Source organism: Geotrypetes seraphini, chromosome 5 (genome assembly GCF_902459505.1).
Source record: "Geotrypetes seraphini chromosome 5, aGeoSer1.1, whole genome shotgun sequence".
Classification (NCBI taxonomy): Eukaryota; Metazoa; Chordata; class Amphibia; order Gymnophiona; family Dermophiidae; genus Geotrypetes; species Geotrypetes seraphini.
Window position 1 is genome coordinate 174935724 of NC_047088.1, and position 18491 is coordinate 174954214.

The window sequence follows — 18491 nt, forward strand, 5'->3', positions numbered from 1 at the left end:
ATGGGTCTAAAAACTAGTTGGGCCTCTACCCACCCAGGCCCACCCATTTCAATGCCACCGGTGCATGCTAACACTGCTTAACATCATGTCGTGAAAGAGGTCCTTAAAGTGCACATGGTATGAATGCCTGCTGTCTTCATCTACGAATCTAGTGAATCCAATGTTGGTCTGTCTTGTCAAAGGACAAAGATTTGGTTTTCAGCCAATTGATTCTGCCTGTGTATGTGAGAGCCAGTACAGAGTACATTGATATTGTTAGCAATACAGTATATCTTACTTTATTGGCCTAAAAATTTTGCTCTAAAAGAACCCTAGTGGGTGTCTATGTGGCACCTAATTTACAATAGAAAGTAGATGCTGACTTTTCTTTATAGAATAGTGGCACAATTAGGTATATACAATACATGCATGTATATATTCCCCAATGCACATAGATGCAATCCCTTCAACAGTCATAGAACTGGCATAATTGCTTGTTCCTGGAGTGTTCAGAGAACACATTTGGATAATCAAGTGCCCATCCTGTGCTTCAGCCAGACTCTACCATCTATATGCCTACCTTCAAACTAGGTGCCATTGTATATAGACACATTTGTATAGAATAACGTATAGCTGGAATTTTTGGCATTTTCACAAGTGTATGGGTACACGTACCGCAGGTTGAGAAACACTGATGTATGTGTATGATTTGTAACTCGCCTAGGTAGTCGGCGGGAGATAAATTTTTTAAATAAATACGAGTAGTATTGATTTTTATAGAGAAAAGTTATTCAAGCAGAATTAGCTAGCTAGAGGGCATAATTTGAGATTACAGGGAGGAAGAATCAGGAGCAATGTTATGAAATTCTTTTTCACGGAGAGGGTGGTTGATGCCTGGAATGCCCTCCTAAGGGAAGTGGTAGAGAGAAAAACGGTGATGGAATTCAAAAAAGCGTGGGATAACAATAGAGGATCTCTAATTAGAAAATGAAGGACGTAAATTAAAGAACTAAAGCCAGTACTGGACAGACTTGCGATTTTGTGTAGAATGGGCTGGGGAGGGCATCAATGGGAACTCCATTAACTTGGAACATGAGGATGTTACTGGCCAGACTTTATGGTAGATATCCTGCAAACAGGATGGTTGGATAGGCTGGAATGAGCTTGGACGGCAACTTCAGCATTTGGATGCTAAGACAATACCAGGTGGACTTTACAGTCTATGACCCAGAAATATTAAAGAAGAGACAAGTGCCTACCAAAAAAGTAGTTGTGTCTAGGGTGGAGTTTGGGCATGGAATGAGTTAGGTACTGGTAATTTAGGCCATGAAAATCCTGGCTTAATATACTGGTGCTTAACTCAAGTTAGGCGCTGCTAGGCATGATTCTATAAATGGCACCTAACTTTTAATGACATGTGGTAGGTACCATTTTCTGAGGTGCCTACTGAGTTAGTTGCCGTTTATTAGAATCAGGCCCTAAGTCTTTCCTAATTAACCCCGCGTTGTCCAATTAGCACACACTAATGCTAACTAATATTCTTTTAAGATCTTGCCAGTTACTTAGATCTGGATTGCCCACTTCTGGAAACAGGATACTGGGCTTTAATTTATGGGGTTCTGCCAGCTTAACAGTTGATGATTAAAGGTGGTCATCTTTGCTAGAACACATAGACCAAAATAGTTTATGAACAGTCATTCAACAAGGTATTTAGATCTTGTTCCACAGATGGCCTTAGGGATTGGTGCCAAGTTCTTAAAACTAACTTGGCTCTAGATTGGAAGCCAGTGAAGTTCTTTGAACGACTATGTCACATGATCCCATAGTTTCAATCCAGATAAGCAAGCAGCAGTTTTTCTATAAAGTGTAGGCAATTCAGTTGATTTCTTGAGAATTCCACAAGTAGCAAATTAGAGTAATCTGGGTGAGTGCAGGGCTGGTTTAACAATTAGGTGAACTAATGGTTACCTAGAACTGCATCTTCTGGGGAGCAACAAAAAGCAACTGCAGTCAAAGCAAAACAATAGATATTTAAATCCAGACAACTCATGTTTTTAAATTCTTTATTCATTTTTTTGTGTTACAACAAGTGTTACAAATAAACTCAATAGGAACTTAAATACACACTTGACTAACTCATATATTAATATCAAGTTTAACATTAATATAATAATCCCCTGTCCCACCCTCCTTCCCAACTAATAATACATAAATCAATTTTATTGTATATTCTTTAAATATTAATTTAGTATATAATAATCAAAATTGAAAAACCCATCCCATTTCCCTCTTTACAATTATCTTATCATGGGAAAAAGTTCATTAGAGAAATCATGTTAACGGTCTTTAGATGTTTCCAGTGTTATTTATGGGAAAAATTATCCTTCATTACAAAAATCGGTTAATGGTCCCCATATTTTTTTAAATTTATTCATGTATCCTTTGTGTGTTGCAATAGCAAGTTCCATTTTATATATGTGGCATACCGAATTCCACCAGAACATATAGTTCAATCTATCATGTTGTTTCCAATTGAATGTAATTTGTTGTATTGCAATTCCAGTTAAAATAAATAAGAGTTTGTTATTACTGGATGAAATTTGGCTTTTTGCTCTCATAGTTGTTCCAAATAATATAGTATCATATGTCAAGGCTACTGGATTTTCTAACATTCTGTTAATTTGGGGCCAAATTGATTTCCAGAATGATAGGATAAATGGACAAAAGAATAAAAGATGATCTAATGTCCCAATTTCAATGTGACAGTGCCAGCATCTATTAGATCTTGAACTATCTATTTTTTGTAAACGAGTAGGGGTCCAAAAAGCTCTATGAAGAAGAAAAAACCAAGTTTGTCTCATAGATGCTGACACCGTACATTTTAGCCTCCAAGACCAAAGTCGTGGCCATTGAGATGCACTAATTTGGTGTTTTATCTCAATGCTCCAAATGTCTCTAAGACCATTTTTTGGTTTTTTATTTATATATCCGGATAATAATTTATACCACTGTGCGGCTTTTTGACCTATTGAGTCCATCTGGAAACATAAGAATTCCAAACTGTGATATTTAGCGAGATCTTTCCATTCAGGGAACCCTTTCTGAATAGATTGCTTCAATTGCAACCATTTAAAATATTGTGTTTTATTGAGACCAAATTTTTTTTGCAATTGTGAAAACTCCAGCAATTTATCATTTTTAATTACATCATCCAAAGTGCGAATGCCTGCTGTCATCCAATGTTTCCAGATGACTTTAAAACCGCCAACTTTGATCTTGGGGTTTAGCCATATAGTTTGGTTGGTTGATTTACTAATTGGAATTTGAGTAAGATTACTTATGTATTTTAGAGTTTTCCAGGTATCCATAAAAATTTTATGATCTTTGTATAACCTTGGCATTTTGATACTAATTACATGATTAAGACGTAATGGAAACATAAGCCTCCATTCTAGCCAAAACCAGTCTGGAATATTATCTGTGGGTTCTGGGAGGATCCAATACATACCATGACGTAAGATATAGGCTTGATGATACCTATAAAAATTGGGAAAATTTACCCCTCCCTCCTTAATTGGTTTTTGTAATGACGCTAGAGCAATTCTTGGTTTTTTATTAAGCCATATAAATTTTGTCAAAGTCCTATTTATTTTTGTATAAAACGAATCTTGAAAGAAAACTGGTATCATCCCCATTTGATAACATACTACCGGTAAAATCATCATTTTTACAGTTTGTACTCTTCCCCACCAAGATAAGTGCAAAGGATTCCATTGCTCACACATTTCTATTACTTTTTGTAATAAGCATTTTTCATTAATTTTCATTGTTTCATCTACTGTTTTTGTTATCAAAATTCCAAGATATTTAATATATTCTTCCTTCCAAACAAAAGGGAATGTATCAAATAAACCTTTTGTACAATGTATATTTAGTGGAAGAATTTCTGATTTATTCCAATTAATTTTATATCCTGAAAAATTTCCAAATTTCTCAATCAATTCAAGTAGATGTGGAATGGTGGATTCTGGATTCTTCAGATATAGTAATAAATCATCTGCATAAGCAGATATCTTATATTCTTTATCTGAATGAGGTATACCCTGTATCTCCTTAGCTTGTTGGATAGCTAATATTAGGGGTTCTAAAACAATATCAAACAGCAAAGGGGACAAGGGACATCCTTGTCTAACTCCTCTCTGTAGATTAAATTTTTCTGAAAACGTATTATTAATATATAGTCTAGCAGAAGGGGAGCTATACATTGTTTGTATCATTTGTATAAATCCAGGACCTATACCAAACCATTCCATTGCTTGATACATAAAAGGCCATTCTACTCTATCAAAGGCCTTTTCTGCATCTAATGAAATTGCAAAAGTAGGTTCGTTCATTTTCTTTGTTAAATATAACATATGGAATGTTAATCTGGTATTGTGAGATGAATGTCTTTGAGCAACGAATCCTGTTTGATGCATACCTATTATATGGGGGAGAGCTTTAGCTAATCTTAGCGCAAGTATTTTTGCTAATAATTTTCCATCTACATTTATTAAAGATATTGGTCTATAGTTTGATACCAAAGTGGGATCTTTATTGGACTTTGGCAAAACAATAGTCAAAGATTCTGCTATAGTGCCTTTAATACAACCTTTATTAAGTTGATATTGATAAAGATTTAATAAATAGGGTAATAAAAAGTTTTGAAATGTTTTATAAAATTCCACTGTATATCCATCACCACCTGGAGCGGATCCAACTCTAAGAGACTTCAAAGCTGTTCCTAATTCTTTTAGTGATATTGGTTCTTCCAAACTTCGTTTTATATGTTCAGGAATTTTTGGACCCTCTAACATTTTTAAAAATTCAAAACCATCTTTTTCTTTATTTAGATAATTTTCGGATGAATAAAGAGATTTATAGAATTTTAAGAATTGTTTTAAAATAGGTTCAATTTGTGTATATGTATTTCCATTTTCATCTTTTATTGCTATTAATTTTGTTTTTCTTTTTTTCGCTTTAAGATAGTTTGCCAATATTCTTCCTGATTTGTTTGAATTACCATAGTACAATGTTTGTTGAGAAAATAAATCTTTCCTAATCATCTTAGATGAGATTTCATTATATTTACCTTTTAATTTTAATAATTCTTGTTGAATAGTATATTCCCATTTTTCTATAAGTTTTGATTCTAAATTTTTAATCTCTTTTTCTAAGATTAAAAATTGTTTTTTAATTTGTTTTTTTAGAAAAGCCGAATAAGAAATTATTTGTCCTCTAATGGTTGCCTTAAAGGCATCCCATAAAGTTTCTCTGTTAATATCATCATTATCATTTATTTGAAAAAATTCTTTCATTTTTGTTAGAAGATTTTCACAAAAATTTTTTTCAACCAACAATGTACTATCCATTTTCCAAATTGGTCTGTTATTATTTTGATCTGTAGTTTTAATTTTGATCCAGACTCCACCATGGTCAGATAGAATAATTGGATCAATGGCTGCTTGTGTCACTTGATGTACAAGATGTTTTGAAGTAAAGATATAATCTATTCTTGAAAAAGAATTATGAACATGAGAACAGAAAGAAAATTCCCGACCATCAAAATGAAGTATTCTCCATATATCTATTAAATCACAAGATTGAATCAAATTATCTAGTCCCATAGATTTCATAACTCTACCTGGGTTTTTATCTAATAAAGGATCCATTACAGCATTGAAGTCCCCTGCTACTATAAGATTTGAAGTAGCCAGTGGTATGATCAGTTGTTGAAGAGTTTTAAAGAATTCATTTTGGTTCGAATTAGGGGCGTATATATTGATTAACGTCATGGTAGTATTTCCCATATTCATTTCCACCATTATCCATCTTCCATGAATATCTGAAGCTTTTAGTTTAAATGAAGCAGAGCATTTTTTGTTAATTAAAATAGCAACACCTGCCTTTTTCCCTATAGCTGGTGAAAAAAAACACTGTTTGACCCAGCCTCCTTCTAGCTTTTTAGATTCTATATGTGAGAGGTGGGTCTCTTGTATGAGGTATATATCAGCATCTTGCCTTTTTAAAAATGATAGTGCTTTTTTCCTTTTTATCATATGATTTAGACCGTTAACATTTAAAGACATAATTTTAATATCCATTTATTTTTAAATTTTCAGATATTAAATTATGTATATTTTCCCAGTGTTTTAAGTATTTCATTTCTCTTTTTTCCTTTATTCCCATGATTTCCTTATATATTTCCCTTTTATTCCCTCCCATCCCTCTTATCCCTCCCTTCCCCCCCTTATTAATTACGAAAACTTGGATACGCAGGTTGAGGTTAGATTTAGATAACTCCCACAAGCTAATAATAATTATCTAAAGTACTACCATTTTTTCTCTATTTTTGTATATTTTCTTTTCTTTTATTATTAATTATAAGAATAAGTAAAAAGTTTTTCATTCTTATGTATTGAAAGATTATTTTCTGTATTTGTATATCTTTAAATCCATAAGAATGATTATATTAAATCAATTATATCTAATAACATTTCTATTACTATTCATTTCTTTTCAGGTGGTATATTATTTTTACTTTAAAAAGCTTTCCAATTTAGCCTCTTTCCTCAGAGCTGTAACAAGAGTTTACAGCACAGGGATCCACTCATCTCTTATATTCATTATTTTCTTATGATTCACGAGAGAGTTGTCAATTAAGAGGAGCCAACATTCCCATCAGTGTTCTTGTAAGTTCTGTCTCAATAGTATACTCTCTAGATATCTATGATTTTAAAGTATCTGAGGCCTGTGCAGACAAGAGTGAAGTCCTGTGCCAAAAACTCTCCTTTTATCTCCCATAGAGGATTCCCAGGTTGAACTATTGTGGATACTAAATTAAACTTAATAAATGAAAGAACATAAAATTTGCGTTTCAGATTTATTCTTTTCATATATTTCGTATTTGAAATGCATTTTAATGTATCTGAAACGCAAAATTAAACCTGAAGTACCACCTTCAACCGGAAATACAACAAACCAATCACTTCATCTTTTTTTTTTTTTTTTTTTTTTTTATAATATTCTTTGTGATTGAAGGATGATTTTCTTTCTCACTATTACTCCGCTTTCAAAATTTCGGATTCAATCAGTACATTTTTAAGTTTGTTGAAGAAACTTTCTTCGTCATCATTTGAGTTCGGAGATGTGTTTCAAATCATTTACGTTCCTGCCATTCAGTTTATTCTATTTATTCTGAATAGAATTTTTATATTTTTCAGTTTTCTTGTTTTCTATGGAGAATGTTGCAAGTTGTTTAAGTCTTTAATTTGATCCTTGTGTGTTCTTTTTCCATTGCTTTCCGTTTTGATCTATCTTTAGCCGTCAATAAACTTTAGTATGAACCCATTAATTGTTCTTTAGATTGTCATAGGTTGCTCCAGTTGATTTATAAATTCCTGTAGTTTTCCTGGATCTGTAAAGTTTTGCGTTTTGTTAGCAACGGTAACCTTCATAATTGCCGGGTACAGGAGCCCAAATCTAGCTCCTAGAGATCTTAGTTGTGGTCTCATGTCTAAGAATTGTTTTCTTCTTGTTGCTGTTTCTTTTGCAAAGTCCGGGACAATGTATATTTTTGAATCTTGGCATTTAAGATTTTTGATTTCCTTGGCTAATTGGCATATTTCAATTGCTTGTTGGTGTCTTAAAAGTTTGAAAATTAAAGTTCTTGGACCTGTTTGAGTGTTATTTCTTTGTGTTGGAATCCTATGGGCTCTTTCAATTTCCAGTTCCGTTTTAAATTTCAATGGTAGTATTTTAGGTAGAAATTTTTCAAGAAATGCAATCGGATCGTTCTTTTCTACTCCTTCAGGTAATCCGATTATTCTTAAATTATTCCGTCTTTCACGATTCCGGCTGTCTTCAAGATTTTTTTTTATCTCTGTTATTTCTTTCCATATGATTTTGCTGTGATTCATGTCAGTATTTAATTGTTCTGTAATATCTTCTAATGTTGAAATTCTATTCTCTGTAATGTCCACTCTTTTAGTTAGGATTGCAGCATCTTCCATTGCTTTTTGTAGTTTTTTGTTACTATCTAAGACAATTTCTTTTATTTGTCTTAGTTCTTCCATAACATCCAGATTTTTTTCTGTTGGTAATGGGATTTTAGAGGGTGTACCTGGCTCAGGTTTCGACCTCTTATTGCTTCCTGATGTTCCAGCTCCTAAGTCAGCTTTATTTTGTTTAGTTGAAGTCATATTTCAATATATATTTTAGTTTCTTTAAAATATTTGGTAGTAATTCTTTTTAATATATTTTTAATATATTTGCTTATAAGGAGCTATTCGTTTAACCAACTATTCGACCAAGCCACGCCCCCTTTTTTTCAGTATTCTTAAAGCAACTGTAAGTTATTTGTCTTAGGCTCTATTGCAGACTCTTGTTGGCAACTAGCCTAAAGAGAAAAAAAAAAAAAAATTTGCAGCCTTCTTGTTCTAGCTCTCCTCTTACAAGCCCAATCGCAGCTTTTACCGAGGAGAGCAATATTCCATCCAATATATTTACTTTAATCTTTCAATGTGCATGTATATGTATTTCAGTGTCTCTCAACTGTCTCAATGTCACTTTTCTTCAGGTCAAAGAAATTACCAATCCTTTTATTTGACCTTCCTCAGAGCCCAAAAACCTATAGTCTCTTATATCTGAATCTCTTGAATTATAGCAGAAGAGATTAACATTTATACTGATCCTTCACAGTTTATTTTTGAAGTTAGCAGCAAGGAAATAGTTAAAAAAAAAAAACCGTTGCCAAGTAGCTTTTACTGCAGATCTCTCCTCATTTCCAGCAGAGGACAGCTATTTCAAAGCCCATTCCCTGATTTAAACAGTCATCAGGCATTTCAAAAAAAACTAATCCTTGTCATTAGGCATCTCACCGGCAGACCCAGACTTTGTAAAAATTTATTTATTTTTTTTTCCGATCCAAGATGGCCGCGGTCGTGGTGCACCGAGCAACTGCCTGCTAACCCCCACCTTCGGGAAATCTTTCCTCTTGCTCTCTGCCAGAGATCGTGATAAAGAGGAGGGGAAGGAAAGCCTCCCTGGACTCACGGCGTCCCAGACCAGCCCACACTGGCAACGTTTAAAAGTAAATCTTGTTGCCTCTGCCTGGGGGACCCAATCTTGCCGCCTTTGTCAGCGGACCCGATCTTGGTGTTTTTTTTCCAGCGGAGACCCGATCTTACCGGCTCTGTCAGCAGGGATCTGATCTTGCCGCCTTTGTCAGCAGGGACCCGATCTTGCTGTTTTTTGCTAGCGGAGACCTGATTTTACCGGCTCTGTCAGCAGGGATCCGATCTTGCCGGCTTTGCCTGGGGGACCCGATTTTGCTGTTTTTGCCGTTGAGACGGATTCAGCCCTCCACACCTCGTTTCTCAGATAACAAATGAAAACGGCACCTCTTTCTCCCGATTTTCCCCTTCAATTGTCTCTCTCATCTAATCAAAGAGGCAAACTCCAATATATTATACCATTAATAACGTTTTTTTTGTAGTTTTTCTGAAATTTAAGCTTGTTTATACAGGAGCTCTTTCTTCATCCAACCGTCATCGTTCGCGTCCAAGCCACGCCCCCCAATCCAGACAACTCAAAAGAACCATCAGCATGTACTTTTACCCTCAGGGACTAAGAACAATTTCCAGTTAATCCATTTATCTGGATTAAATGGCTTTGGAAAGTCTGGTGCCCATTTTGTGCAGGATCTGGCAAGGGTGATGTTGGGGTAATAATGATTATTAAATTTAATTATCAAAATCTCAGGAGGGAAAGAGCTAAGGATTTGATAGTCAGTAGAAGGGTCGGGGACTTCCCAGGACACCTTGTACTCTTAGCAGAAGCTGAAAGATGACTCTGTGTAGTCAGGTGTTTCTCCAAAATATCACCCATTATGTTTACCTCATCATGGAATTAGACTTGAGTACCCATAAAGTCAAGGACTGATGTAAGCAGTGGGTCCGGTGCCCCAAAGCATTTCTCTTTTTAAAAGATTCAGTTGTAGTTTATTATTCAACATCAAGCAGCTGACATCATCCATTCACAGTTTTAACTTAGACCCTTCTGTTTGGCACTCAGATCGCAGCTGCCTGTAGATCTGAACACTTTTGTATCTGATCTATTCAACTAGATGATTTAATACTGTGAGCCAATGATTTCTGGATATTTTTATTAAATAACAGGAGCAGTAACACAGACCCCAAAGGCCACCACAGTCTGATTTCAAGGATCAGAGGTGACCTCATCTAAGATCACCCTCTGTGTCTGATCCTTTTCTATTTAATGAGCTTGTTGGATCCCCAGCTTCTAAAAGAAAATCTCAGAGTAGCTATAGCAGAATTGCTTAGGATGATGTCAAGATGGCATAATAAGCAGTTTTTCCTTTCACCTGCCTCTGTAGGAATGTAACTAGAATTTGAAATCAGGTGGAAGTGATTCCAAATGGCAATCTCTCACTTTGTGGGCCATTTTTTAAATATCTTTCTGTTTCTCTTCTAGGACTCCCTTGCACTATGCAGCTGCAAACTGTCATTTCCACTGCATTGAGAATCTGGTGACCACAGGTGCCAATATAAATGAGACAGATGACTGGGGCCGCACGGCTCTGCACTACGCTGCAGCTTCAGACATGGACAGAAAGTAAACAAGCCTTTTTATGTTCCTTCTTTTCCTCTTGCGCTTGTTCCCATGCTCCTGTTTGTACTTCCTTTAGGTCATGTGATTTGCAGGTTGAGATATCTGCAGCCTCTTCCTTGGAAGCACACAATACTCAGCGAGGTTCCATGTAGAACCAGGAGATCACCTCTTGGGATATTGCCTTCTGCCTCAGGATCCCCTAAGCCTGTTCTTCTCAAACTTTATTCTGCCACAACCTTGTTATAGTAGGGTAAACAAGCACCTAATTTCACTTATGTCTTGCCTCCCATTCTACATGTGAGCCTGGAGTGGCAGCACCAATGTATCACTACCCTAGTCCTCCATCCTCTGTCAAGCCCGCTCAAGTGGAGTTATGCATCCCTGTTTGGGCCAGTGATACAACTCAACCTGCTTGGGCTTTTGCTACCCACGGTCATGTGGATTCTGTGGGATCGTGACCCACAGTTTAGGAAATGTTGCTGCAAGCATCGCTTCAGACTCTACTGCTGGGTAGAGGGGGATTGACTGCCTCTGACTTATCAAACCTTGTAAAATGTATGGAGATGTGGTGTTTTAAAACAAAGTGGGAGATGAAAGCCATCAGTTCTTGTTTCATTTTGTGCCATTGCCCTTCAAAAATGACACACAAAAATCACAAAATGTCATTTTGTTTGTCTTTGTAGCATGGTGTAAAATGAAAGAAAAATAATTTTTTCCTTCTCTCCCCACCACAAAAAATAAATAAATGCAATAAGAAGAAAATTTAAGTTTATAGTGAAAGATTGTCACTTCTACTAGTGGCATCTGAGCATAAGTGTTTTGAATTTCAACCTTTTTTGCTACCTTAAAGGGAATGAAGTGGTTGGGAACTGAAAGCAGTTTTTGTGTTTTGACCCTCTCCTCCCTCAATATAACCGTGTTTTCTTCAGAAGAGGAATATTATTAACCTGACAATATGTTACCCTAAATGTACTTGATTCCATTTTTCTATACATGTGGAGGCTAATTTTGTAACAGGGCTTCAGATCTAACCAGAAACATACATGCATGTGTTAGATTTATTTTATAAAGGCAAGACATGTGCCCATGAGCCTTTATATAATTATCCCAGGGAAGGAAGGCACATACATTTACACCTGCTCTGAGGCAGGTGTAATTAATTATGTGTGTGAGTGTGCTGGAAATAATTGGTGTATGTGGATTAGAAAATATATATGTAAGTATATTTTTATAAAGCATGTATATGAATGCCAAGCTCCTTCTCCACCTCAAGAACTCCTATGTATATAGAACTGAATTCTATATAGGGCACCAAAAAAACCTGCTGAGTGGTATTCTATAAATTGTGCTTAAAATTAGGCCTGGTTTATATAATAGTGCTTATGCCTGGGACCCACGCCTAACTGTAGGCGCATCAATTTGCACCAATGGAAACTTACCCCCAATTTTACAAAGTTGTATTAGGCTTTTTTATCGCTGGCCGTGGCGGTATTTGCTCCAATGCTCATAGGAATTCTTTGAGTGTTGGAGCTAATACCACTGTGGCTGGCGATTAAAAAAAAACTAACTTGGCTTCATAAAAATGGGGTGGGGGGTTAGTAAAAATCCTTATGGTTATCAGGCAGAAAACAGAAGGTAAGGTTAAATGGCCATTTTTAAATAGTGGAGTGCCTCAGGAATCTATTATGGGACTGGTACTATTTAACTTATTTATAAATTATCTGGAAATTGGAATGACGAGTGATGTGATTAAATTTGCAGTTTACACTAAACTGTTCAAAGTTGATAACATGCACGCAGACTGTGAAAAATTGCAGGCAGACCTTAGAAAATTGGAAGACGGGGCATCCAAATGGCAGATGAAATTGAATGTGGACAAATGCAGAGTGATGAATATTGGGAAGAATAACCCAAGAAAAAAACAAATCTGTGGAGGCGATGATCTTGTATTCATGGATTAAAAACGATGCGTATACTTGACAAATCCAGTAGTACACAGTATCAAATCTGTGGTATGGACCCGACACGGCTGGTGTTTCACTATGAAACAACCTTCTGGGGTCCTTTCTGTCAAAACCACAAAACAGAAATGCTTGAAAGCATCCAAATTACTGTGCGATTAAAATCGGAGCACAGCCAACGCTGTCTGGGTCCAGCAATTGTAGCAAACCGTTCTACTGTGAACTCATTTGGTGAATTTTTCTTGGTTTGCCGAAGAATAATCTAAATCATAGTTACCAGATGCTAGGGTCTACCTTGAGGGTCAGTGCCCAAGAAAAAGTCTGGGTGTCATTGTAAACAATACACTGAAACCTTCCACCCAATGTGTAGTGGTTGCCAAAAAAGGAAACAAGATGCTAGGAATTATTAGAAAAGGGATGGTAAATAAGTTATAGTGCCTCTGTATTGCCTTATCTCAAAACAGATATAGCATACCTAGAAAAGGTTCAAAGAAGAGCGACCAAGATAATAAAGGGGGTGGAACTCCTCTCGTATGAGGAAAGTCTAAAGAGGCTGAGGGGAGATATGAGTGAAGTCTACAAAATCCTGAATGGTGTAAAACAGGTACAAGTGGACTGATTCTTTTTACACCTTCCAAAATGACAAAAAAGACATGAAATTTCAGGAAGATTACAGGAAGATACTTTTAAAACCAGTAGGAGGAAATATTTTTTTCACTCAGAGAATAGTTAAACTCTGGAATGCATTGCCAGAGGATATGGTAAGAGTGGTTAACGTAGCTGGTTTTTAAAAACATTTGGACAAGTTCTTGGAGGAAAAGTCCACAGTCTGCTAGTGAGACAAACATGGGGAAAGCCATTGCTTGCCCTGGATCGGTTGCTACAGGTTGTTTTTTTTGCCAGGTTCTTGTGACCTGGATTAGCTACCATGAAGACTGGATACTGGGCTAGATGGACCGTTGGTCTGACCCAGTAAGTATGTCCTTATATTCTTAAGTTCAGCACAGATGCCCTTATTCTATAATTACATGCAAAGCTTTGAGAAACGCCCCCAGACTCCTCATAACCCTCCCATTTCTACACCCCCTTTTTGGTACCACATGTAAATTTTAGGCGCAGATCTGTGCTTAAATTTATGCTCATAAATTTAAATTAAAACTACTTAACACTAGTAATTGCTTATTAAGAAGCCAATTATTAGTTCTAATTGGCTTATTATTCAATTAAGTTGTATGCACAGATTTGCATGTGGAACTCAAAGCACCATATATAGAATGGGGGGGATATTGTACAAACACTTTGTTTGCCTAAATACCCTTAGGTAATTCTTCAAGAACCCATTTGATCCCATTGAATAATAATAATAATAATAACTTTATTTTTCTATACCGCCACAATCTTGCGACTTCTAGGCGGTTCACAAAGAAGAAGAGCTGTACAATCAGCAAATTACAGTAGATGAATATTACATAATGAATATTACATTATATCAGCAAATTACAGTAGTTGTATCAATAGAAGTTTCGTCAGCCGAAAGCCTGAAGTCATAATGCCGTTGTACAGGGCCATGGTGAGACCTCATCTGGAGTACTGTGTGCAATTCTGGAGGCCACATTACAGTAAAGATGTGCGCAGAATTGAATCGGTTCAACGGACGGCCACCAGGATGATCTCGGGGCTCAAGGGTCTCTCGTACGAAGAGAGACTGAACAAATTGCAGCTCTACACTCTTGAGGAACGTAGGAAGAGGGGAGACATGATCGAAACATTTAAGTACCTCATGGGACGTGTCGAAGTGGAAGATGATATTTTCTTTCTCAAGGGACCCTCGGCCACAAGAGGGCACCCGCTCAAACTCAGGGGCGGAAAATTTCATGGCGACACCAGAAAGTATTTCTTCACAGAGAGAGTGGTTGATCATTGGAACAAGCTTCCAGTGCAGGTGATCGAGGCAGACAGCGTGCCAGACTTTAAGAATAAATGGGATACCCATGTGGGATCCCTACGAGGGTCAAGATAAGGAAATTGGGTCATTAGGGCATAGACAGGGGGTGGGTAAGCAAAGTGGGCAGACTTGATGGGCTGTAGCCCTTTTCTGCCGTCATCTTCTATGTTTCTATGAATACAAGGTGGTTGAAAGGAAAATTATACATAGGTTGAATTATAAGAAATTAACTATTTTACATCTTACAATTGAAAATAGTCGGACACCAGCGAATATCAGGATACAATTATGAAGAGGTAATTTTATCAGACACGGAATGTGGATACCTAGTGTGAGGAAGAAATTCAGGATAAGGTGTGGAAGTTATGTTCGTGGGAGAGTGTCTGGTTAGGACAAGAATTTCTTAAACAAACTGGTCTTTAGTTCTTTCCGGAAGATGCTGTAGGTCAACCTAGCGGTATCGATGAGATAGCCTAGCCATGATTGCTGTCTACCAGCTTGAAACTTGAAAGTTCTGTCCAGGAAGGTTCGATATCTGCAGCCAGCAATTTTTGGATATGCAAACAGGTTATGGTTTCTGGTAGATCTAATGGGGGAATAGAATTCGAAGTGAGGATCTGCTCACTCAGAGCTCTCATAAATTTACTTTCCCCAGGAGTAACTTATAATTGCTTGCACTTGTGGAACACTCTTAATTACTTTCTACCCACAGACTAAGCTCCAGTTTTCAAAATGGGTGAGTGTTTCTCAGAAAAACTAATCATGTATATTTTTGAAAATTCAAAATTGTAAATGCTAGTCCCTTCTAAATCCTTCCCCTAGGAACTTCTCATTGCGGATGAGGTTCTATGTGTAATGCAACTTTGCTCTTAAATTTATCAACACACAGGGAAGCTATATTTCTAAAAGTCCATATTCACTATAAAACGCTGATGTGTACCATGGAAACAGCTTATAAAATTGCAACACTCCCTCTCTCTATGTAGAAGAAAGGCATGAAGAGGGGCATATGATAAGCTTTCAAATATTCAATATCACTTCAATAAAGTACTAGAAGGCAGTGTTTTCAGTAAAATTAAACATGAAATTGGAGCAATAGGACCCTAGCATTTCAAGCTAGTAGGCAACAATCTTGGTTAGGTAAATGTATTCAGCAAGCTATGTTATCCTATCGCTGTTTTCAGAAATTAATTAATACCACGTTGTTCGATAAGTTTATTAATGAGAGTTTTATTATTGAAATTCTATTTTACAAAATTTGTATTTTTTACTGTATTGTATTTCACTGATTGTCCAGCTCTTTTTAGTGTAAACCGCCTAGAACTTTTGGTTATGGCAGTATAAAAGAATAAAGTTATTATTATTATTATTATTGAGACTGAAAAGGAACATTAGAAAGTTCTTTTTAATTGAGAGGGTGGTGGATACAGACTTTCAATTGAGGATATAAGAGATCAAAATTGGGCCAGAATTCAGTTATGTTTGGAACAGATATAGAGGAACCTTAATCCATTTTTTGGGGACAGGAAGTTGAAGTAGAGGGGAAAGCTTCTGGGGCCACCGAAGGTAGTGTGTTTAAGCTGCTGGCGGCCTGAAGATTGCAATCTGCAGTGTAGGGAAGAAATAGAGAGGTACTGAATCCAGTGGGAGGAGGAGAGTGGAACAGAAAAATGCTGCACCCGATTTGGGGGGGGGGGTGTAAGTGATAAAGCCACCAACTAGGGGGGGGGATAAGGAAGGAGACAGATGCCAGACCAGGGAAAGGAAGAAAAGGGAAGGGAAGGGAAGGAAGAGAGGAGAGAGAGATGGCAGACTACAGGGAATGGTAGGAAAGGAGAGAAGAGAAATACCAGATTAGGGGGAAGGAAGGGAGGGAAAGGAAATAAGAAAACATTGTAGACCATGTGGTGGTGGGGGGGAGGAGAGATATCAGATTGTGGGTGGGTGGGGGATGGTTAAGTATTTCTTTTGACTTAGGGAAGCAGAGAAAAATTGATACACTAATTAAAGGCCAACCAAATTTTGGTTCTGGTTCCGGTGCCAATATTGACCCAAAATCCCTTTTCTGGCTGATTTCAGTTTCAGTCAGAAGGCTATAGCAATGGTTTTGGTTTCAGCAGAAACTGATTGTGTTTTCAATGGAAGTTGAAAATTTGTGCTTTATCTGTCTTCTTCCCTCCTCCTTCCCTCTGAACAGGAGATTCTTTTCCCCCCTGCCCACTTGTAGTTGACCACCTGGCAGTCTAGGAGTGTAGTCAAAGCAGATGTGAACCCCATTCAGTCCTGCTTCTGATGCCTCTACTCTTAAAATAGCTGCCATGACCTCTAGTGGCAATGTGCTTTTTTTATTCTGGATTGTGTATTAGGCTGGCATAATGCCCATAGTGTAGACCAGTATCTTGACTGCTTTCTTCTGTTTTAGTAAGAATCTATATCATGCTTGTCCTTTAACTAAATACAAAATAGGAAATAACTCAGTTCTGCTTTCTCTTGTTATTTGTGCACAGTTTGAGTAAGCATAAAACTTAATTTTTACATGTTCTCATAAGGGTCCTATCTCAAAGGATATTTAACTACATCTGGATTGTCTTGGGAACCTAAACGTGGCTCTCCTAGTTGTCAGCCTGTGCTTGCAGCTCCTGGGAATAATCTCATGTGGATTTTGCAGAAGGCTGCTGATTGCAAGTTCTGACAATACCCAGTGGGTCTCATTGGTTCACATTCACACAACCAAACTGTAGGTTTTGGTTTCCGCAGAAACCAGGCAGCAAATTTCAGCCACCATTTCGGTTTTGGACAAAAGTGGCTAGATAGTTTTGGTGGCAGTTTCAATTTCGGTCGGCCTCTAACACTAACCCCCTCTTCTATTAAACTGCGATAGCATTTTGTAGTGCAGCGAGCCTCACTGAATGGCCCGTGCTGCTCCTGACACTCATAGGAACTCTGTTAGCGTCGGGAGCAGCGCAGGCCATTCAGCCCGGCTCACCGCGCTAAAAACTGCTATCGCAGTTCAATAGAAGAGGGGGTAAAGGTGCCTTGAACTGAAAAAGTTTGGGAACCACTGTCGTCCAGGTTAGCACAGCTTCATGGCAAGGAAAAGAAGCAACGATAAACAAACAAATCATGGCATAGTTAATTAATATTAAAGTTGTCATCAGTTAACTTGATTGCAAGTTGTCCCAATATATTTTTAAAAGGATTTGAATCTAGCCCACGTTTTTCTCAGTAGTTCAAGTTTACCTACATCTAGGTACAGTAAGTATTTTCTTTCTCCAAAGGGTTTACAGTCTGTACCTGAGGCAGTGGAGGGTTAAGTGACTTACCCAAGGTTACAAAGAGCCGCAGTAGGATTTGAACAGGATTTCTGTAGTTCTCCCTGCTGCTCTAACAATTAGGCTACTTTTTCACTCCACTACATTAAGGTCTCCAACGCTCCAATAAATTTACAAAACATTTCTCTAATTAGTCTAAAACAGGCTTGTCCAATCTAATGGTAATAGGTGTTTCTATCCTGCTTTATCCCTCAGTTGAGGTTCAGAGCGGATTAATAAGATTGCTTTAAATAATACAACATAAAATAAAATGAGTTTCATAAACACTAAATAAACTGTAAAAAGAAAAAAAAATCTAGAAAAAAGATATAATTTTGGCCAGTTTGTCAGGATATCCCTAATAAACATGAATGAGAAAGATGTGCATGCCAACTACATCTACTATATGCAGATCCCTCTCATGCATAGTCATTAGGCGTATCCTAAAAAAACAAAAAAACAACTGTCTGCTTGCAGCCCCCAAGGACTGAACTTAGACAAACCTGGTCTAAAATATTCCATTTCTCCCTCCATGTCATTTGTGTCCTATTGTGAGAAAGAAGAAATGATAAATACATCAGCTTTAATGCAGCAGTAGTCATTAACTTGATTAATGCCTCTGAA

The 18491-nt window shown here is 37.0% G+C and overlaps 1 protein-coding gene across 13 annotated transcripts in view; it reads left to right on the forward strand.

Moving 5' to 3' along the window:
- ANKRD44 (ankyrin repeat domain 44) overlaps positions 1-18491 on the forward strand; it is a 417689-nt gene that overhangs the window by 280944 nt on the left and 118254 nt on the right. For all 13 annotated transcript variants that reach the window (XM_033944467.1, XM_033944471.1, XM_033944473.1 and 10 more), the window contains exon 14: positions 10513-10653. In XM_033944467.1, the coding sequence (XP_033800358.1) occupies positions 10513-10653 (141 nt within the window). The remainder of the gene's footprint in view (positions 1-10512; positions 10654-18491) is intronic.